Source organism: Spea bombifrons, chromosome 5, assembly GCF_027358695.1.
Source record: "Spea bombifrons isolate aSpeBom1 chromosome 5, aSpeBom1.2.pri, whole genome shotgun sequence".
Lineage (NCBI taxonomy): Eukaryota > Metazoa > Chordata > Amphibia > Anura > Pelobatidae > Spea > Spea bombifrons.
Window position 1 is genome coordinate 76,283,722 of NC_071091.1, and position 23,519 is coordinate 76,307,240.

A 23,519-nucleotide genomic window follows, 5' to 3' on the forward strand; every position below is an offset into this window, starting at 1 on the left:
GCATGAAATGGACATAGCAGGTCAAAGATATACCTAGGATCAATACTAGAATCAATTCTCGCCAATTCTTTCCCCACCACTATATCATAAATGCCCCAAATCCTCTTGTGTGTAAAAAATTTACTTTATTTAGGGCATAAGGACAGCTTTAGCATTTGCGACTAGGAATAATTAATTAAACCCTGTATTAGTGCTTCTCATTTTCAGTGTTGGTTAATGCATGATAAGGGGTTTACATTTTAATTCAGTTTACTTTAACCGGGGGATCCATTTGTCTGCTTATTAACCATGCCTAACCACCTTAATGAGAAAGCTAGGGTCACATCTCTACATTATCTCATTATATTAAAAAATAGATTAAATTAAGCTATATGAAAATGTATTGTTTTTTTTCAAATTTGGTACGTTTTTGAAACCTCTGAGATTCCAAAGATTTATGTTATTCTACGGCTTTAGCCCAATTAAATATATCAACTTTAATGTAGGACCTCTTGAACAAACATGGCTATAGCCATTTTCCTTATTTAAGGGACAGCCATCATATGCACTTCAATTCATGTGGTTCCTTTAAATGTTCCTGTTGTCTGCTTTGTGAATACATGAGGCTAGGGTTCAGGGTTCTGTAGAATCCCCCACCCCATATGTGTTTGCCCCTTTTCCAAGTCGGGTTTTTTGTTTCCAACCCTGAACTCAGTCCCGACTCAGAAAGGCTAATGTGCCACTATATTTGCTACATTTATGCAGAAAAAATGACGTTATTTGTTTCAAAACAGTTGTGGTTTTCATATAATACAATGTTTTGACATTAGATACAATACAGTTCAGAAGTTTGGGGTCATGGAAATTTGTAACTGTGCTAATATAGTTGCAAAAAGGGTTTTCTAATAATCAATTAGCCTTTTAAATGTAAACTTGGATTAGCAAACATAACGTGCCATTGGAACACAGGAGTGATGGGAGTGATAGTACGCCAATCAAGATATTCCATACAAAATCAGCTCTTTCCATCTGAAATAGTCATTTAACAACATTAACGACGTCTGCACGGTATTTCTCATCCATTCCATGTTATTCTAATAGACAAAAATTTTTTTTTTAGACAAAAATTTTCTTTCAAAAACCCCAAACTTTTGAACGGTTGCGTGTATCCATATTAGATATATGTTTTATCTCTGTTATCTCAGTCCAATCATCTAGACGACAAACTAGATCCTCATCATGCTACCTTGCTGTTAAACGCAGAATGTCTAGTCTAATTAATGGAGTGGACACTCTGACTACTGACTCGAGGAGATTATTTCATTAGATAAACAATACTTTATATCATCGCAATGTCCCATTTAAAATAATGCATCCTAAATTTGCACAAGTATAGACATTGCATACGTGTTTGCACGTTATCCCTACAAGCTTTAATGTATTCATGCATAAATCTACTTATTTGCTCTTTGTGTCAAATATTGTGCAGCAAAAAGAGACATCACTGATCTGGTAAATTTATCCTGAGAGAATCATCAGTCACGTTGCTCATCCATTATGTTGTAAAGAGACAGTTTTACAGCATGTTGCTTGACTGCCTATTATGTTCCGTGGGTTTTTTCCCAGGCCGCTGTCATATAGCCATTTATTTGGTGTCAAGGGTTACTTTCATGCCTTATATTCTTAGCAGTTAGAAATTCTGGAATATTTTTTTTTGTAAGAACATTTTTTATTATATATTTTTCAGCACACTGGGTGAACTTTTCTTTTCTTTGAATACTCTTAAAACACTTCCACTTCCAATATAAATATATAAGTTTGTGAAAGAAACAAAACACTCTAATAGAATTTGGATTTTAGAAGCCATTTTCCTCCTAGTGGTTGTTGCAATAAATGGGATTATAGTAAGTGGGTGGTGATGTCATTATTTAGATCCTAAAATACATGCAGAATGAGCTGTTCTCTCTTAAGTTCAGAAAGTGTTTTTTATGATGTTAAGCTATTTGCCAACACAGTGCTTGTTAGCAGTTTACGCTAATCCTCTTGTATGCCTAAGAATTTTATGTGCCTGTTTACTCTGCCACCTAGTCTATTCTATGGTGTCCTGCAAGGTACAGACCAGTGAAATGTCCCATCTGTGCAACCTCTATATACATCTCTAAGGGTACCAACTGTTAAACTAAGGAAAATAATTAAGTCTGCAACCCAAAATATGTATGCCTCAGTCTGTATAAAGACATATATAATATATATATATATATATAGACATATATAAATCTGATCTTTGTGCTTACAGAATTTCACTCCGCTTACTTCTTCCCATCGCACACTGTCCCACCCCATCTCGCAATGTTCACACCAAATTAATATCAATTAGCACACCTCAAGCTATGAAAAGTAATCTTTTATGATAAAATAATGTACAGAGAATATATTAAATCACTTGTTTATTAAGGAGGTTTAAAAATAATCACCTAAGATATCTCTTAGAATGTAAGCACATAAGGTACATGTTATTAGCAGCAACAGAGGGTATTAATATGCATCCCAGGATTGGTTGGAGAGCTTTCGTGAATATAATTACATTGATAGCTTGCCAATTAATTCATTGCAGTTCCATTGTGTTGTTATGGTATGCACAATTGTATGGATTTCAGGTGTAGAAAGACAACTTTCAGACCAAGGTCATGTTTGACCAATTATACCATTTAGATAACAACATGGTGCCACATCTAGAACATCTAAAATCCTGTCCAGGTCGGGAACTGTTGGTCACGCAGCACTGGGCTTAAAACGAAGGTCCCATCATAGTGGGCTTTAAATTGGTGCTTCTGCATGTTCTCTAAATTGAAGAATGAAACAGGCTACAGGAGAAACATATATTGTTGCAAATACTTGTCCAGTGTGGGCTTACAATGAGCTACATCAGCTGTAGCTTTGTTAAGACTCATGACTCTGGAGCCATTCAGAAAAAATCTCAGCACAAAATGAACCGGCTCATTTGTCGTTCACTCAACCATATAACAAACAGGGAGGCAAGTTAGCAGAATACACAGTGTGGGGGAGAAAATACTGTGATGGTAATATAAGCGCAGTTTCATGGATAAATAGTAATGCACATTACAAACCCCTGAAAAATATATATTAACCCCTTAATGACAAAGCCCGTACATGTACGGGCTCAAAAAGCATTGTTTTCAATGGGTTTAGGGACCGCCCATTATCCTTAAGGGGTTAAGGTTTTCACTTAAGAATGGGAAACACACATATCTAGATTGTAAGCTCAGTTAGCAGGGCTCTCCTTATCTTTTCTTCTTGGAAATCCAAATTATTTTGTACTGCTTACCTGAAGTACAGTTCTGCAAAATATGAGAAATGGATACATAATAATTAGTTAAGAGCTATAATATGTATTCTCTTTTTGCAAATATCCATATTTGTGCAGTATGTGTATTATGGAAAGAAAAAAAAAAATAATACTGGCATATTTTAATCCTTTTGGTGCAAATTGTTAGGAAAATATATCTTTACAAGTGTTTTGCCTGGTACAATTAGGAGGTAATTTATAACCCTGGAAATACAGTTAAGAAAAGACAAATTGAGGGGCAGTGTCTTATAGCAATTGTGTAGCAATAGGAATGAAAAAAAAAATGTTTTTGTGTGAAATATGTATTTAATGAAACATTCTTTTTGTGTGCAGATCTTCCAAGTTGCATACATAATAATTAAAGCAGCAAATTCCCCACGGCCAGGTAACTGGATATTAGAACGTTCTCAGGATGGTGTTGAGTTCACGCCTTGGCAGTATTATGCAATCAGTGACTACGAGTGCTTGAGTCGATACAACGTGACACCAAGACTTGGGCCACCAACGTACAGAAGGGATGATGAAGTGATTTGCACGTCATTTTATTCAAAACTTGTACCACTGGAACATGGAGAGGTATAATTATTTCAAATTTTACTTTTCCACTGATTAAATAGTTGCAAACTGATGTAGTATGTATTTATACCCATCACTTTCACCATGATTCATGGAACCTTGCTTTTTTGGTTACATCCCAATGTACCTAAACAACAGACTATTTTTTAGATGCCTTCTCCAGAATCCTCCAGATAAATCATGTACAACCGTTTGCCCTCTGCTTGTATTAGTAAATGAGATTGCTGTTGTGTTTCCTCATCTAATCTACAGACCAATGACATGACCAGCAAGGAAAATTGGTTGGAAATTCTTGTCTTTGATGATCTCTCCAGCCTTGCGGTCATTGTCTCCAGGGAGCAAAGATAAGAGGAGCAGTAATCTTTGCAGTCTGTAGTTTCTCCTATTGGGAAAATATATATCAGTACTATTTAGTTATAATTGGCTGATTTACATCAAAACCAAAAAAGATTCGATTATCTTTGGAATTTTGTCTCTATCAAGATAAAAACTGTTGCTTTCAGGAAAAAAACAAAACAGCTGGAATATCGCTCGAGCAGTCATAGTGTTTCCATAGACAGAATTTAAAGAAACATATGGCTGTTTCATATTTTGTTACAAGGTCTTCAAGCATATTCTGTATAAAGCAGCCATTCATCACCTACTGTCTGATAGTGAAGAGAGTTTGCGCGGTGTTTGGAGGTTTAGTAAAATTTGAAGAAGGTAGCAGACAAAGGCTTTTCGATAAATGTTAGTTTATTACTCTAAAATCCCATAAAATAAACAATGTAAACTATAGTGGCAATTTATGAGCAGAAATAACTACATGCATTTATCTAATAATAAAAAAAAGATACAAAAAGGTACAAAGGTACAAATCCATCCAAGAAACCAATGGGAAAAAAACAATGGGCAAAAGCACAAACTGCCAAATATGAAAAATACAACATAGAGCATTGTGATTGCGGCCCTATGCAGGGGATCCTCATCTGTTATGCTGACTGGGGCTAAGTGGCACCCTCAGTTATTAGTTATAAGTCATAATATTGTGTTATGTGTTTAATTAACAAACCTAGATTCACGTTTCACTGATTAATGGAAGACCCAGTGCAGATGATCCATCCCCAACTTTGTTGGAGTTCACTTCTGCGAGATACATCCGTCTTCGCTTGCAACGCATTAGAACTCTGAACGCCGACCTCATGACGCTTAACCATCTTGATCTCCGGGATGTAGATCTAATAGTAACTAGAAGGGTAAGTATTTGTACATAAAAATAGTTGTGGTTTGTAAATCCCAAAAAGTTCATTAGACTTAAGAATAGGCAAAGGGTTTGAAAAACGCATGAAAGAGAGAGAGAATCTCTGTGGCTGAAAGAATATTTTTTTTGTTGTTGTTAAATTATGGTCCAGCTCTGTTACTACTTAATTAAAATTCTATTTTTTTTATTTTTTAGAATATGAGAAAATATGAGAAAATCTTTACCCAGAGGTTTCTGTCTTATTAACATGTGATGGCAGTCTGTTAGAGTTTTAAATCCCCAGGATTTTTAAGTGTTAAATATTAAAACTTATGTTTGTCATGGCAAATCTGTTGATTTTCCAGTTTTGAGATTTAGATTTTGACTTGCGTGTTTCATTGATTGATTATAGCATATTTAATAATTCTATCCCTCTTTTGCTGCTGTTTCTCTTTCAGTATTTCTACTCTTTAAAAGATATATCTGTTGGAGGGATGTGTATTTGCTATGGACATGCTCGCAGCTGCCCCTACGATCCAGTTACTTTGGTAAGTTTTGTTGTTAATTTTAAAATATTTTGTGTCCATAAAAATGTATTTCACAGGATCAAGCTGTATTTCACAGACTTTGTACATCTAATTCCAGCTTCCAGTTAAGTTTAATTTAGGCAGTTCTGTTTATTTAGAATAATATGTATTACAGATCACTGTGTGACGACTTTCTCATATTTTCTGCTATTCAGAGACTTCAGTGTCAATGCGAACGCAACACTTGCGGAGAAAGCTGTAATGAGTGTTGCCCTGGATACCACCAGAATCCATGGCGACCGGGCACTATTTCGGTTGGCAGCCAGTGCGAGAGTAAGTTTGGCCTTTGATCGCTTTTCCAGGCACTGAGAAAGCCTGTCCTATTCTGAACTATACCTGATTATTATATAAAATATGCAATAAAAAGAGGATATGGCCCGAATATATACACAAAACACAATAGAGGAAGAGAAATGTTATCTTTTAACACAATAAGAGCGTTTAATATTTAATTTGATAGTTGTGTTAATGTCAAATACATATTAAAATGATTTAAAATTACTTTATTTTAAGGTTATTTTGTGCCACATAATAGTATGAGTTACCTTTAAATTAACCCCTTAAGGACAATGGGCGGTCCCTAAACCCATTGAAAACAATGCATTTGTCATTAAGGAGTTAATAAAGATTAAAAGTTTGCCCTCCCCTTCTCTTCTCCAATTCTGGAGGGTTACGCCACACTTTCCAAGTAAAAGTCAAAATATATTTTTTTAAGGTCTATGCAAAAAAGTCAGTATTTTTTTGAAGTTGTCAGAGGAGAATAAAGGTATGACCACAAACTAATACTGCTCTGTTTTTAGAATGCAATTGCCATAACAAAGCAGAAGATTGTTACTTTGACCAAGATGTGTCAGATCGGAACATGAGTTTGAACATTCACGATCAGTACATTGGAGGAGGAGTGTGCATCAACTGTACTCAATTCACAGCCGGGCTTAATTGTGAGACCTGTATTGATGGCTACTACCGGCCACACAAGGTAAGAAGATGTAAAGTAATCCTCAACTAGTTAAAGAAAGCCATGCTGACCCATACTTAATATCTAGGACAGTATTTGTCAAGAAACCCAATGTAATCTTAAAATAAATAAGGTCCTCATATATGTTATCTATTAAACTATACTATCTATCTATTTATGTATATATCTACTTATCTATGTTATTGAAAAAACAGGTTTAGAATATTCAGAATATCTACTAAATATACGTTTTTGTCCTTAACAGGTGTCTCCCTACTCAGATGCCCCTTGTTATCCTTGTGAATGTGACCCCTTTGGATCTATGAGTTCTGTTTGTATTGTGGATGATAATCATGCCAACATAAACCAAGGTGTGTGAATTTCCTATAAAACATTATCATTTCCCCTACTTTTTGAGTGCTGTCCCCTGCTCCCAAAGCCTTTGTTAATTGTTATGTTAAATGTTAATGTTATATTAAATGTATGTTAAAGGTGTCTTCCCGGGTCAGTGTCAATGCAAAGAAGGCTTCACAGGGACAAAATGTGACCAATGCGCGTTTGGATACAAGGAGTACCCAAACTGTGTGAAGTGTAACTGCAGTCTGGTGGGCAGCATAAATGATGACCCTTGTGCTGAACAATGTATATGTAAGGTGAGTAATGCCATGTATGTGGCTGATAAGTTATAGATTATATTTTGTTGTTTTGTTATTTAATTATAACATCATTAAAAAAAGAACAGCACATAGACTGGTTAGTGTAAGGAGGTTGTGTATAAAGAAGTAACATAGAGCAAGGTAATAAATGTGCTGCAGTCACCGTAGCAACTGAGAATTTCATTTCCTAGTCATAGAAAAACACAGCAAATGGAGAGATATAACTTGCCCTAGTCCTGTTCTAAGAGGTAGATTTAATCAGAGATGTCTGTAGAATATTTGACTACTGGGATGTACATAGCACACATGAGTACATTACACATTGATAGTGCTTAGCTCGACCTCAGTCTACACATACAGTGTATTTTATGGTTGGAGGCCATGTAGGCCTATAGTGTCCTTAATCAGCATCGGTGTTAGGACCGCCACTGTCTGTTAGCATGCGTGTCACGGTCATTATTTGCACCTTTCAGGAACATGTCGAAGGAGAGAACTGTGACCGCTGTAAGCCTGGGTTCTACAACCTGCAGGCACAAAACCCAGAAGGATGCACAGAATGCTTTTGCTTTGGTGTTTCTGGTGTCTGCGATGGACTCTTTTGGCATACTACTCAGGTGATTACAGATTTCTGTTATTATTGCACCAAATTATTGCACCACTATGCAGAATAATACATAATAATGACAAATAATAACAAGGTCGCAGAAGACCTTGTTTACAACCTAAAGTATTCATGTTCTGAATGTTATTGTTACCATCAAAAAGTGACTTGATTCCACTGCTACCGCAATACAACATTCCTAGCAACTTCAAATACCGTCAAGTCACTGTGTAGTAGTAGGAATGGACAACCAACTGTTGGCGCTATATAAATAAAGAGATAAATAAAACGTTATTTACAGAGAATCAAACCTTATATTAGCTAGCGCTAGTATCGTGATGTGTCTTTAAATAATATCTAACTTAGCTTTGCAATTAAATCCTGTTTGTGTCTACAGAATCCACGTGTCATGTTTATCCAGGATTCATATAATTACATAACCGTATGTATCTTTTTTCATGTTATAGGTTTCCAATATTAATGGCTGGTACATTAGTGATTTACAAGGAACACGTATTCAACCCAATCAAGACCAGTTTGATGGCCCCCATCAAATAAGCATTAATCATACTGTAGCAAGAAATTCTTTGATATCTGCTTATTATTGGGAAGCTCCTTCAGCATATCTTGGAAATAAAGTAAGTTATTTTCACTTGTATTTCTGTGTCTGTGTATGAGGAAATTCTAGCAAAATACCATAACTATGTATTTTTATGCAATCTGCCGATATTGGGCCAATAAAGCCATTTAGAATCATTCATACATCAAGAAGGAGCATAGTTTAATACATAACCATAACGCTTTCAAACCATATCAGTTGCAAGTTAGGATGGGGAGGTTTTTATGGTTTTATGAAAGACCATTAATCTCGGTACTGTAAAGGTTGTAGCTAACGCAGGACGTGTGTTTTACTTGCATATACTTGGAAATAGAGCAGTGTAAGTTCTCATTAAAATACTACACAGGTGGTTTTTTATGTATTCATGTCGGACTGGTTAAAGGAATTAGGACTCTCTCCATTTTAAATATTTTTAATAAAAATGTTAGGGTGTTTGTGGAATCTTCACCCCATTACCCGGGCAGGTATACAGAGTTCGGTTAGAGATTGAAAACCATTGGATCTACATTTTTGAACTTACTCTCATCTTAGCCATTAGCCATACATAGGTAACTGGCAGCCACCAACTGAACAGTAGAGCAACACAAAAAGCTTCAATGGTGACATGCTTTATGTTTTTAAAATTTTGGTTTTAAATTTGGTCATCACAGAAATCTTTGAATGCTGATGTAATATAAAATGAATTTTTACCACTTAGTAGCACCCCCCCCCCTTCATGTGCAATATTAAGGGATTGATTTAATAGAAGAGGGTGGTAGACAGGAGTAATGTGAGAACATTCTGCTTTATAGAAAGGGAATCTATCATTGCACAATTATTTTGGTTGAACAATGTTTTACAGACATCCTAATGGCTCCATACTCAAATTTACAGTCACATTTGGAACAACATGTATAGTTTTTGGTTTCAATGGATATTATCCGCATTTACTGTGTCTATTTTTTATTAAAACCAATATATCTTTTTTAAAATCCCAGCTAACATCCTTTGGCGGATACTTAAGGTACACAGCGTCTTATGATATTCCTGCGGACAGTGCAGACAGTGAAGTGATATCTGGCGTGGATGTAATTTTACAGGTAATACAATGTTTCATATATTCCACTAATGTCCAACATTTTTCCTCACAAATGATCTGGCCGCCTATACTCTTACTTATTAAAACACATATTTTTGCTGCATGATAGAGATGTCAGTGTATCCTCTGTCTACAACTAAATAGCAACAACGCCATCTATATATGAAGATCCAGCAGTGGAAATTCTGCCTCCAAAAGTTAAAAAGCAGCGCTTTCCGAATCATTCTTCTCTCCACAATGTAGCCACTGTTTAAAGCACGTAACACATTTATTAAAATGGGTTACCTTTATGTTTTAGTAGTTCATCTACAATAACTTTCATGTTCTTGCAGGGTAATGGGCAGACTTTGGGATTAAAGGCCAACGGTGTCCTGCTGCAGCCTTATGAGGAGCATACAGCTGAGATAAAGCTTGTTCCTGAGAACTTCATAGACTTCTATTCAAGGAGACCAGTGGACAGGGATAGGCTCATGACTGTCCTCGCAAATGTAAACCACCTTCAAATTAGGGCTAGCTACAACCTTGCCAAGAATATAATCTCCAGGTAAAAAATAGTCTTTAAATACTTTTATGTAGATACGTGAATCACAAACATCCTGTGTTCCTCAAAATCTCCATGAACCTTCAACGACCCACAAGACTTCCTTCTTATTACCTCTTTCCAGTGTAATTCATATGATAGTAGAATGCCCCCATATGCATTTGCTACATTGTGGTGGGGGACACCGGGTTGGGGGGTCTGTTCATTGATTTTAATGGGAGGGCTTTCCTGCCACTGGCTGCTTTAGGCATGAACGTTGCACCATAGAGGAGGAGGAAGGCAGGGTTGCATCTTCTGCCTCATGTAAGTGCTTTATTTATTTATATAAGAATACATATTAAAGTGCTTAAGTTTTCCATAACTGAACAACTACATATTTTTATCTCTCCATGGTGTTATTTTGTTGTAGTAAATGTGTCAATCTTATTACTGACGGATTTATTTAGCCTCTCTTATTATTTCGCAGATTAAGCTCAGTCACCTTGGATATTGCACAACCAAATGTTATAGACCTCTTGCCAGCTGTTCAAGTGGAAAACTGTGAATGCCCTCCGGGTTACTCTGGTACATCTTGCGAGGTAACATAGCAGCTCTTACTAACATGATTTATAGCCAATACTAATGTCGAGATGCATTCTTTCTTTATTTTGTTCTAGTTTTTTTATTTTTTTTGCATGTCTCCATCCCTAAGCAGCCTTATACATAAAAAAAATAAAAAATAAAAAGGCTTTGTAGGAGGGAGAATGCATGGCTGTAAATGAGAGACAGTAAGTGGAGATTGGTTAAAATAGGCAGAGGTGAGTGAAACAAGCCCTTGCTTTCCACACCACTCCTAAAACACATCGACGTAGGCGAGGGCATGGTCAGTTCCATCGACCCAGTGGTAGTTGCAGCCAAGCCTCCATTTTATTTCTTTACATTTTTGCCATTTAGTAATAAAGTATTTTCAAGATGTTAAATACATTTACAGCATGCAGGTAGTAAAGGTGCATATATTATAACCAGAAATGACTCTTTTCTAGTCTTGTCTCCCTGGTCATTATCGTGTGGGTGGAACCCTGTTTGGTGGCATCTGTGAACCCTGTGAATGCAACGGCCACGCGACTGAGTGCGACATCCATGGTGCATGTTATGTAAGTAATTTAACCGTCTACATTTACATGTACGAGAGAGAGAGAGAGAGAGAGAGAGAATTTGTTTCTTTACTAACAAAATTATTTATGGCCCTTCAGGACTGTCAGCACAATACCACAGGACATCATTGTGATCAGTGCATGCCAGGCTATTATGGAAACCCTTACCATGGAACACCTAATGACTGCCAACCATGCGCCTGTCCTCTGCTGATCTCCACTAACAAGTGAGCCTTCATTTAAATGATTCACGCCAATGTACTCTCTTTACCAAGCCAGTCTGAACTGTTTATTTACATTTTTGGATGTACTATTTTGTTGTATAGTTTTAATTTGATTATCTTGTTACTTGAGATACCAATGTAAAGCCAAAAAATGAGTTCTGTTTTACGTGGTATGTTATATTTCTTCTAATTCAGTTTCAGTCCAACATGTCACTTATCCATTGACGGTGAGGCAGTCTGTGACCAGTGTGCCCCTGGATACACCGGAACACGGTGTGAAAAGTAAGTCATTATTTATCGTCTTTAATACACAATGAATAATATTTAATAGTATTGTATAAAGGGGCACTTATGACTTTATACAAATGTCAAGTTCAAACTATGATGGTTATAGTGAATTTAAATGTATGATAATAGCAGTGACTTGGTTGATTTCTTTTTTACTCTGTTATTAACTGTGTTTTGAAAGAGTACGTTTTGTTAATACTAAATACTTCCTATGTTCTAGATGTGCAAATGGTTACTATGGCAGTCCCTCTGTTCCCGGAGGATCGTGCGTCCCTTGTGATTGCAATGGGAACATAGACCCTTTTGAGGTTGGCCATTGTAATGCAGTGACAGGAGAATGCCTCAAATGCACAGACAACACAGCGGGACGGCACTGTGAACGATGTGCCGATGGCTTCTATGGGGATGCAATCTTAGCGAAAAACTGCACTGGTAAGAAACATTTACATGCTACTTGGGTCTTATTCTTTTAGATAATCCAGCGCTCTAACCTTCGTTGCCATATCATTACCATTCTTTCCTAATTGAGGAATAGATGTATATTTTACTGGATTAAATGTCTTTAACCACAGTCTTCTCTGATAAATCAGTGATAGGCTAGATTTCCACTTGGTTTTTTTTTGCTAAAAACGCCCATAAAAACGCCAATAGCGCCACCTGGCGTTTTTTGTGTGAAAAACGGCTGCAGCCAAATGTTAACTGTTCTTCAATAGGAAATCGCAAAATGCCATTTCCACTTGGCGTTTTTCTGTTTGGCGTTTTTTCAGTCCTCTTTGGCGTTTTTCTGCTTTTTTGGGCTCTTTGGCAGTTTTTCAAAATCGCAGCATGTTGACACTCTGGCGTTTTTTGCAAGAAATCTTGGCGTTTTTCTCCAATAGAAGTCAATGGGAGAGAAAAAAACGCCATGAAAAAGCCATGTGGGTTTATTGCCTTGGCGTTTTTTATGGCGTTTTTTCCACAGTTACAATGCAGAGGATGGACCCAGTATCTGTGTGTCCTACGAGAAAGAGGCTGAAAACAAACAGTTTCACACAAAACAAAGTCCTGGACTGGTTCATATTGAATTTTACACCATTTGGAACAAACATGCCATTACAAACAAACATACGCGACCGGATCCTGCGTGCCAAAAGCAACAGCAAACAATTTGCACCATCATTTGGGGCCAATCTTCCCAGAGGAGCAGACATTCGGAATAAAGCATGCCTTTTGTTCCGGTACAATTAAAAACAAATGTAAAAATTCAGCTATTGTTCTTCGTGTATTTCATGTAAATGTAATACCATGAGATATTACTTTGGGCCTTTTATTTCTTTTTTTAATAGTAAAAAATGAGCCCACGTATACAGTTCTGATGAAGTGGCCCATGGGTCTATGGGCACTCCATTTTGTCATTTGTTTTAGTATGTCCCGTCCTGAGCAAACCAATATCTAATTTATTTTATGGGTACATCAAAAATATAAAAGTAAAATCATGCTTTAGCAAATATGATTTTGGAGTGTGAAAATCTCTTGTTCCTGAATGGGTGAAAAACGTCACACAAACCCCAAATAAATATTTATAAATCTATTAAATGTTTTGTTTTTTTTAACAATATAAATACTGCACCAACATATAACAATGTTCGAGGGGGATACCTGTGGCGTTTGCGCTTTACTTATTTCTCTCCAAATCAATTTATTCTGTCAAAATAGGTTTTCAGCTGCTGTATCAGCTTCTAGCTTTTCGTTGGTGCCTTTGTTATTGCGTCAGCCAGATAACCCCGCCCACTCGATTGTGAATGGCTGATTCCATGCATATATTAACTCCCGTTTGACTTGACTGTGCAGCCGAGCAAATACTTTAGAAGTATAGCTAAGATAAACATAATAATGCAAAGTAATCATACTAATAAATTAAGTACCCATAGGAGATTTTAATATGACAAAACAAAAAAAGTTTAAGCACTCGCCATAACTTAAGTACGGCAGCATTTCGCGTGACATAAATACCGCTGCGGTTGACTGTACATATTGTGTTGGTGGGTATGAGCCCCTGTGATTCAGGACGGAGTCACCTTCTTTGTAGTAAGGAGGCAGTATTCTCCCGTGGGCCCACCAACACCGATCTAGTTAAGAAAACGGCGCACTCTCCGTTGGTGTCACAAATGTGGCATTTACTTGACTAGGATTGTCTTTTTTGTGCCTTTTATTTCTTGTTGTGCCTCAACATTTCCCGTTGATTAATCCCTATAGCTGTATGCACGTTATGTCTTCGGATAGTTGAATGAAGGCATCTAGTTTATTGTGGAATTTCCCTTCTTTTTTCCCTTAAACATCTGCTGGTTTTTTTTTCTGGCAGACTAAGCTTTTGAATGCAAACAAATGCATTATTCACTATGTATCATATTTATTTTTTTAAATGTGTATATTTGCTAATTTAAAAAAGTTGACCATTATTTACGTCTATTTTTTTCCTTTTCTTTTTTTAAGCTTGCCAATGCCATCCTGAAAGCTCTGTTTCAGGCATTTGTCGCCACGAGACTGGCATATGTGAATGTAAACCAAATGTGTTTGGAAAAAGATGCGATCAGTGCGTGGTAAGAAACAATAAAACCGGTTATTCTTAAAGTGAATGTATAGTGTAAAAAGAATAAGATCAGGGCAATTAAATATAGTTGATTTTATAACAGATACAAAGATAGATAACATAACAGTATTCTCCTGTGGACTCACCAACACGGATCCGGTTAAGCAAACGGCACTTCTATAGGGCCATTAACGCACTCTAGGAATTAAATACATTTTCATGGAAAGTGAGTGACTTTATGGTTTATTCCCACAGCATGGATTCTACGGTTTGACGTCTGGCATTGGATGTCTCCCCTGTGATTGTAACGAGTCAGGCTCCGTTTCAGATGCTTGTAATGATGCCGGGCAGTGCACCTGCGTACCTGGAGTAGCTGGACTCAAGTGTGATGTTTGTGCCCATGGATTTTATGCATACCAGGATGGCGGCTGCACTCGTAGGTTTTGCACAGTGTTGATTAGTTATGTTTTGGAGCTGATGCATAGCTATATTCAATTCTATGATCGCATGCCCCCCAGCTGTCCCGATTCAGGCGGGACAGTCCCGATTTGGGGTCTCTGTCCCGGGATACCAGCGGCCGGAAGGGGCTTTCAATCCTGTTTGCAGCCGCTCAGAGGCTGTTTTCAATGTTGGCCGGCAGATCAACATTGAAAACAGCCGCTGAGCGGCTGCAAACGGGATTGAAAGCCTTTTCCGGCCGCCGGCGTCTAATGAAAATAAAGGGGCTGGCGTGCACCCACCGCGCCGCCCAATGGCCGTGCCTCAGCTCTTCGTCCCACCCCTTTTAAACTCTGCCTCCAGAGTGGCTTATAGGGGTATAAGGCATTTCTGGAGGCAGTGTGGCATATAGGGGGTATAAGGCATTTCTGGAGGCAGAGTGCCATATAGGGGGGTATAAGGCATATAGGGGGGTATAAGACATATCATGGGGCAGAGCAGCATATAGGAGGGTATAAGGCATATCAGGAAGGCAGAGTGTCATATAGGGGGTATAAGGCATTTCTGGAGGCAGAGTGCCATATAGGGGGGTATAAGGCATATAGGGGGTTAAAAGGCATATCATGGGGCAGAGCGGCATATAGGAGGGTATAAGGCATATCAGGAAGGCAGAGTGTCATATAGGGGGTATAATGCATTTCTGGGGGCAGCTGTGCATAACTGGGGGGGTTGGCAAATAAAAGGAAATTTCTTAATAAATATGAAACAATTGTTTACATGAATTAACAAAGAAATAAAAGTTTCTTACAAGAATATCGTGAAGAATAATGTCATCAATTTTTGCAGTATCAAACGTTTTGATTCCAAAAATCAATGGAGGGAGGATAACATTAGCCTTTTTTAATTTAAAAAAAAAATTCTGCTGCTGTGGACTACTCTTCCAATGGTGCTCAGCCAGCATTATGGTGGACACCTGGCTGGATGGCTGAGAATCATAGGAATTGTAGTTCACAGCTAGCATCTGCAGCTTTACTGTTGCTGCACTTCCCATGACGCTCAGCCAGCATCATGGAAGTAGTATGTCTGGCTGAGCCTTATGGGAATTCAATTCAATGTGTTGGTTATTTTTAATATGCATGACTGTGCTGACAAAAATAAAGTGTGTTTTAAGTGGTGATGCAATTGCTTGTATCGGAGAGTTTTTTTTAAAAAAAAGTGTCCCCCTTTCACATTTTGCAATTTTCCAACATTGTTGTGTTACGTTTTCCTTCCCAGCTTGTGACTGTGCACACACCCAGAATAACTGTGATCCTGAGTCTGGAGAGTGCATCTGCCCTCCTCATACGCATGGACCCAAGTGTGAATTCTGTGACACCAACTACTGGGGTCATGATCCAGAACTTGGATGTCTGGTAAGAGACCTCTAGAATTATCAAAGCCTGTGCCAGATAACCATGTGACCAACAACCTAGTTGGTCTGGCCGGGATATCTGCCAACAGGATCATATTAATGCTGCAAATGTCAAGATGTCATGTATTTGTCTGATTTCAGGAATGTAACTGCAGCAAAGATGGGTCCAACAGCCTCCAGTGTGACCTTTCAACTGGCCAGTGCCATTGCAGAAAGGAATTTGGTGGACAGAGCTGCAGCGCCTGCCTGTTTGGATATAGGAAATATCCCGAGTGCGTTTCTTGTGACTGTGATCCCGAAGGCACGCAGTCTGCATGGTGTGATGATGAACGGAAGGTGTGCAGCTGCGTGGAAGAGACCGGCCAATGTGCTTGTAAGGTAAATAAACCCTGTTCTCTGTATTACTCCAACACGTGTTTTATAACATAACTTGATAAAAAAAATATAACATGGTATAATACATTGTATAGCTTCAAACATCCTTGGGAAAACAATGTTCTGTGTAAAACCAATGCATTTTTTCTGCGTGCATTTTGTTGCATACTGTACATTATTTTGCAGTTTTTAGTAACAAAACCAGACTCCTTCTCCCCTGTCTGCACCGAGAGCACATGTCCTGCAGCCTGCACTGCTCCCATTGAAGCCAATTCAGCTAGAATCCATTGAATTTTTGTATTAAACATTAAAGAGAAAATGTTTAGCCCTTAAAGTAGGCTTTTTTTGGCCTCCACAAGATTTAGCCACTGTTTTTTGGAATAGATTGTGATTCAACCAAATTCAATCAATCACATTGGGAATGTGTATTTTAAGGTACAATGGGCCATTTTTGTCACATAACTCTCTGGTTGCATTAGCAAACTTTTATTTTGACATAGATACCGTAGAATCCACAGTGCAAAGGCGCACAGATGATTAATTATCTATTATGCTATTCATGAATGCAACTCCACTGACAGTATGATAAGGAATCAAGGTGATTGTCTAGTATTTTGGGCTTAAGTAACAGAGCTAGAACACATTATACAAATGGCTAATCTGCAAAATGTGTAAAATGATGTGTACTTTTGTCCTTTTAAAAACGTGATTTTATACACCTGTTTTGTTACAGGACAATGTGGTTGGAAGTTATTGCAACGAGTGTAAGGCTGGCACTTTTGCTCTTCATGCTGAGAATCCACTGGGCTGTTCCCTCTGTTTCTGTTCTGGAGTATCCCAGCTTTGTGCCGAAATGGAAGGCTATGTCCGCATACCTGTAAGTCACTGATATTTGTATTTATTGTCCTGTATCCCATTACCAAGTATACATTATATTCTAATTTAAAGTTTTAAAATTAGCATTGCTGTCAAAGGTAAAGAATTTCTCTGCATATGATCCAATACAAATGTAATCTTTTACAGGCAAAATACAAAACAAAAAAGATCAGTTCTTGTTTTTTTTGATGCAGTGCTATATGTAATGTTTTTAAATATTTGTATTTAGATTTCCTTGGTCCCGGATAATTCTCTGCTCAGCGTGGTTTCTCCAAGTAACCTCCAGGGAACTACAGACGGGGTATTCTCAGAGGCGGTTGACATTTTATTGGACGCAACAGTGGTGCAGCAACGTCTGAATTCGGAAAAATTCTACTGGCAATTACCACAACAGTTTTTAGATAATAAGGTAAGAACAGTAGTTAATATTTAACTTGATACGTGTAAAATGGTCATATTAATGTGATATCTGTGGCCTTGCCTTGATGGCGGGTGGGGCTAGTCACATATAGAGGCGGGGTTGGTCTTGTATAGGGGCCTGCTAGAAGGGAAGTCAAAGCAAAGTGGGTAGGAGAAAACAGGAAGTGGGTGGAGATTGGATATAGCCAAGTCCCGCCCCCTGCCAAGCAAAAATAAAGACTGGAAGACCCGAGGAAGCGGGGCTTTACCCGGAGAATCCTGGTCAAACCCAGAGAATTCCAAGATATGAATATAACATAAAAATGTATTGTTGAGCCGTAAAGGTCTAATGTTTGCGGTTGCATTAACAGTCATTCTTTTTATTTTGTGGCAATGTAAACCATGTTTTACACTTTTATCTTCTATTTATCTGGCCACAGATTTTGGCCTACGGTGGAATGCTGTCATATGTCATTACTTATTATGCTCTGGGAGATTCTGGTTCCTCTGATTTTGAGCCCCAGATTTTAATGAAAGGTGGGAGCGCCAGCAAACTGATTATATCTATGTACACCCCTGCTCCTGGAAACGCGGTGAGAGCGGAGATTCAAGCCAGCATGACAGAGGTAAGTACTGTATATAAGTAATAGCCTAGCTTCTCAGCAGCTGCTTAAGTTCTCCATAGCTAAAACCAACTGGGCAAAGTAGAACTGAGCCACATCAAACCAACATATGTATTGCTTAGTAACCAACTCATAATGCTGCTAAGGATTAAGGATCTTAGTTGGATGTTCAGTGCTCAGGTACAGACTTTTGGAACATTGTCCCCGATACTTTAGACGTTATTAATCTAAAGAGTAGGCCTTGCAAAATGTGAGCAATCCAATGGCCTATGCTGTGATCACAAAACTTCTCTGGAACTATGTTTTTGTTTAATCCAATGTAATGGTTACCATTTAACTTCACTGAATGTTTCCTTTATTTGCTTGTCATTTGCAGAATAACTGGAGGTATTTTGATTCTGAGCAGACTGTAACAAGATCAGATTTCATGTATGTTTTAAACAACATTGATTACATTCTAATCAAAGCATCTTATGGATATGGATTACAACAAAGCAGGTAAAGATTTAGTAAATTATGTACATAAATCACAGTCTCGTTATACTTATGTGCTTGTAAAACATCAGGTCATCAGTTAATGTGTTCATTCTGTGTTAAATTCCTATTATTTTCCTCTTTTTTTTGAACATTCCTAGGATCTCTAATATATCAATGGAGATTGCGGTGGAGGCATCAGACATGCATTCTGGCCGAGAAGCTGCTCATCTCATTGAGGTCTGCGAGTGCCCCCCTGGTTATAGAGGACTTTCATGTCAGGTAAATTGCATTTCCAAAAAGTAGAATTTTATTCTGCCGTTTCAAAAACAATGGATTTACCCTTTTTCACGCCATATTTTTCTTTCTTTAGGAGTGTGCACCTGGATACTATAGAGAGAAGCTCTCAGAAATCAGTATCTTAGGGTTACGTTTCCAAAACCCTCCCTGTGTCCCCTGTCAGTGCAGCAACCACAGCGAGATCTGTGATCCAGATACTGGCAGATGCATGGTATGTAACATTATACAGGATCTCAAAGCAGCAAGATATATTACATTTCAGTCTCATTTATGATAATGCATTCTACATTGTAATTACATTAATAACTAACATTAAAATAATGTTAGAATAAAATTAGGGTGAAAACTTGTCAATTTTAGGGTCCTTGAGAGATAATATATTTTCAGTATTTACATCGTATTTATATATTATTTCATCTCTTAATATTGCCTCACATTGAAGGGGTCAGTCAACATTTACAATTGAAACAATCTTAAGTAAATATTTTCATTTATTCAAGTCTTACCTATGTTATATGTAAGTAAAATGAGGGGTATTTTGTATGATTTTAAATGTATGTGCAAAACTGTAACTCTAGACCATCTAGATAATATTTCTCCATGTGTGGTTATGTCTGTTTGAGCATTTACATATTAGTTTATATGATAGTAGAACACGCCAGATGAATGTTGAAAGGTGAATGTTATTGCATGTAATACCCACTGGCGTTGTACAATTTTATCCTACGACTCCCCGACCAGAGAGTTGGTTAATATTTTAATAATTTGCAATAATTTACTGTGTAATCCCAATTTCCCATTCAATAAAAATAGATACAGCCATTAGTAGGCCAACATGTTAATAAAATCCCATAGGCCCCTTCTTTGGAGGTCCTTTCTTCTGTTGGATACTAAAAGACAACACAAACTTAGATTTAACTCTCTTTTCTTTGGGAACAGCTAATATTTAGCTATGCTCACATGTCTAACACAACATAGTGAACAAAATAAAAAAAGAACAAAAATTCAATCTCCAAGTGCAAAAAAGTGTCTTTCATAAAAACATATGCCTTATAGCAATAGATAACATGCATCGACCAGTCTAAAAACCATACTGTCAGATTTCACCAATTTCCCCGATCATTACCTGAAAGTGGGTATATTGTTATAGAACCTCCTTGCTGCAGTATTAAGTGAAGGATTAGTGTATTACCAGCGACAACCAGTTACAGGCAATGCTGATTGTTGGTTTGCTGTCATGTTGCAGGACTGCCAGGATAATACAGCTGGTGACCACTGCCATCTATGTGCTCCTGGCTACTATGGGAAAGTAACTGGGTCAATTGCAGATTGCTCATTGTGTGCTTGTCCCAAGGGCAACAGCCAGAGGTAATTTTACATCTAAACACCTATTTTATGTTGAAATGCGTGTACAGTCTTCTTCCTTGTCTGCCATTACTCCACAAATCAGATATTTATGTTTTAATATTGCTTTTTTAGAATCTCTTCTTATGGGGTCAGTTTCTAGTCCTCTTAGCATTAATGCTGGAAGCAACATGATTTGGTATCATAAACCGCAATTATATTGTTGAGAAATAACCATAAGAAGGCATCTTGAAGCGTCTGCAAATGAGCCAAAAATATATGGTTAACATCAATGTCCTACTTAGATGCTTTTGTGAAAATGGGGTACTAAGTTGTACAGTGGAATGCTTTCAATATGTAATGAAGGTGTTTTCTCTCAAATGAAATCTCTAGCATGTATTTTTATGTAAGATTAACACTCCATGGGGTCTTAGGGAGTATACTAGTTCAAGTGTCTGAATGACTACCTTTACGGTGGTATAGATCTGTCTGACCACTCCACCTCTGCATATAGATAGATGATGTCTGCGTATGACACCATATTCTGGCACTAAATACTCAGTCGCACGCGGAAGCATGACGGAGAAGTTCAGACCTCTTCCTTCTCTCAAAACAATGTGCTGTGTTGAGTAGATTGATCTCTTAAACCTCCTCGCTGGGGCTCAATAGGCCGTTTGAGGCTGGCATTCTTCTCAGGTCTCCTGTCCTTGGAAGCTGACTAGGGTAATATAGCTCTGATTACATGCTGTATTAGCAAATTAGAGAAATTAAGTATAACAATATAAACATAGAGAAATAAAATCTGCTCTAATATGACAGTATGCAGTTCTGCGCTATAAATTGTGAGAAGAATTGTTAAACGTTTTAAACTCCCTTTTACTGTTTATGTTCCTAGTTTTAGCCCCACGTGCGTCCTAGAAGGTATTAATGATTTCCGTTGTGATGCCTGTCTACCTGGATATGAAGGGCGATACTGTGAAAGGTAAGGACCATATGTGCTATTGAAAAGAGAGTATTACAGTCAATTTTTACTCATAGTCAAAAGTGATTTCTTTTTTTGGGAGGGGAACATTGAAAACAGCAAAGACATACTTTTCTGTGTTTGCCCGATAGCTTGTGCCATCTTAAGCAAAAGACCCTGTCATCTTTTGGACCAACACCATATCATTTTTTCGTAAAGCTTGAGGCGAGCACTAAACTCAGTGGCTCCTGTAAATGCTATTATCACCGACGCCTATGAAACAAGCCAGGTTGTCGGTGTTGGCCAAGCTGTTGGGCTTCACAGAAACACTAGAAAAGTTGGACCGGTTCAGTTATTTAAAAGACGCTAAAATAAGAACTTGACATTTTCTTTAACAATAGCTACTTATGATGCAAAGGAGTTATGGCGCAAACATAAATTATTTAATTATGTATTCTGTATATGTTTTGTAACATGTAGGTGTTCTCTTGGCTACTACGGAAATCCAAATGAGCCTGATGGCTTCTGCCAGAAATGTGACTGCAACCCAAGCGGCTCATTGAATAATGAATGTGATCGGCTAACCGGCCAGTGCATTTGCAAAACAGGAGTAACTGGCCGTCTTTGTGATACTTGTGAATTAAGACACATTCTTTTGGAAGAAGAATGTATATGTAAGTAACACACATCAGTACACTCTATACTGTGCCGATAACCTAGCTATTTTGTTAGTGGAAGAAATGGACCTTTGACATAGGTATATAGAGTTGGGTGCACGGGGAATGACGCTGTGATAAGAGCAACTTATAAGTCAAAAGAACCAGTTCACACAAACACATAGTCGAAAAAGTTTAATAATGCAAGGAAAGTGATGGATCAGAGGCACGAACAAGTACATTTCGGTACAATGGCCAATCTAAGCCAAAAATTAGGCAGTCACCCTTGCCCCTATTGGTGCACCTAATAAATCACACCTGATTAACTACCTTGCATTCCTTGTGGGAACTTTTTCCTTTCACAGATGTATACTCAAGGATAAAGGTACATATAAATACAGTGACAGATGTTAAAATAGATGGTCCAAGCATGCATTGGACAACATAATGTAATACAACCTCACTGATATCTTCATGTGACCAACACATAATAAGATAGGAAACCGTTGAATATGTTTTATTTCATATTATAATTAGATACAGGAAAAGAGTGTCCTCATTAATTAATAAGTAATGACACTTCCATATGCTGTTTAATATTCATTGTGTGGGATAATATTATTAATGTGAGCTGTTCAGGGAAAGTTACCCAAGCCTGAAACAGTGGTGTCCTGCGCGTGATAATACATAGTAGTGCTGCCCTTGGAAGTAAAGGGTTTTTTCAGAACCTGTTGCGTCTATTATTGTAGGATCCGTGCGACACGTCTTAATAGATATATCTTAACACCACTTCTTCAGTGCACCTTAATAAAATGATCTAATACTACTGGGGTATAAAGTACTCAAGCGGTTACCTGCCTGTCCATGGCTTTGACCATTTATTTATTCCTTTATTTCCAGCTTGTGATGATGATTGCACTGGAACCTTACTTGATGATTTGGATAGTTTGCACCAGGCCATCTTCTCTTTTAATATGACCGGTATTGGTAGACCACCTCATCAAACTCTATTCAACTTGGAAAATGTGACAAATCACTTTAAGGTATCTTACTCAAAAAGTTTAACACATATTTCAACCAGATATGGTGGTATTTGATTAGGTATCTATCTATCTATCTATCTATCTATCTATCTATCTATCTGTCTGTCGCTTGCTTTCATCATGTTTCATCCATCCATCTGTAATATAGACTTATAAGAAAGTTATACTTTACTGTAAGAGTGGTAGATAAGTGGAACAGCCTCCCAGAAGAAATGGTAGATATA

At 37.6% G+C, this 23,519-nt stretch overlaps 1 protein-coding gene across 1 annotated transcript in view; it reads left to right on the top strand.

The window, feature by feature from the left end:
* The window catches only part of LAMA1 (laminin subunit alpha 1), a 69,337-nt gene that overhangs the window by 20,216 nt on the left and 25,602 nt on the right, over positions 1-23,519 (top strand). The window contains exons 4-33 of the mRNA XM_053467061.1: positions 3,680-3,922; positions 4,978-5,157; positions 5,600-5,689; positions 5,884-6,001; positions 6,529-6,707; positions 6,952-7,057; positions 7,179-7,339; positions 7,816-7,956; positions 8,411-8,581; positions 9,540-9,641; positions 9,973-10,184; positions 10,648-10,759; positions 11,204-11,314; positions 11,414-11,541; positions 11,734-11,820; positions 12,047-12,258; positions 14,299-14,405; positions 14,651-14,831; positions 16,109-16,245; positions 16,386-16,622; positions 17,353-17,496; positions 17,725-17,904; positions 18,335-18,520; positions 18,894-19,015; positions 19,153-19,273; positions 19,365-19,502; positions 20,538-20,659; positions 21,531-21,617; positions 22,077-22,270; positions 23,153-23,295. Coding sequence (XP_053323036.1) covers positions 3,680-3,922; positions 4,978-5,157; positions 5,600-5,689; positions 5,884-6,001; positions 6,529-6,707; positions 6,952-7,057; positions 7,179-7,339; positions 7,816-7,956; positions 8,411-8,581; positions 9,540-9,641; positions 9,973-10,184; positions 10,648-10,759; positions 11,204-11,314; positions 11,414-11,541; positions 11,734-11,820; positions 12,047-12,258; positions 14,299-14,405; positions 14,651-14,831; positions 16,109-16,245; positions 16,386-16,622; positions 17,353-17,496; positions 17,725-17,904; positions 18,335-18,520; positions 18,894-19,015; positions 19,153-19,273; positions 19,365-19,502; positions 20,538-20,659; positions 21,531-21,617; positions 22,077-22,270; positions 23,153-23,295 — 4,452 coding nt within the window. The remainder of the gene's footprint in view (positions 1-3,679; positions 3,923-4,977; positions 5,158-5,599; positions 5,690-5,883; positions 6,002-6,528; positions 6,708-6,951; positions 7,058-7,178; positions 7,340-7,815; positions 7,957-8,410; positions 8,582-9,539; positions 9,642-9,972; positions 10,185-10,647; positions 10,760-11,203; positions 11,315-11,413; positions 11,542-11,733; positions 11,821-12,046; positions 12,259-14,298; positions 14,406-14,650; positions 14,832-16,108; positions 16,246-16,385; positions 16,623-17,352; positions 17,497-17,724; positions 17,905-18,334; positions 18,521-18,893; positions 19,016-19,152; positions 19,274-19,364; positions 19,503-20,537; positions 20,660-21,530; positions 21,618-22,076; positions 22,271-23,152; positions 23,296-23,519) is intronic.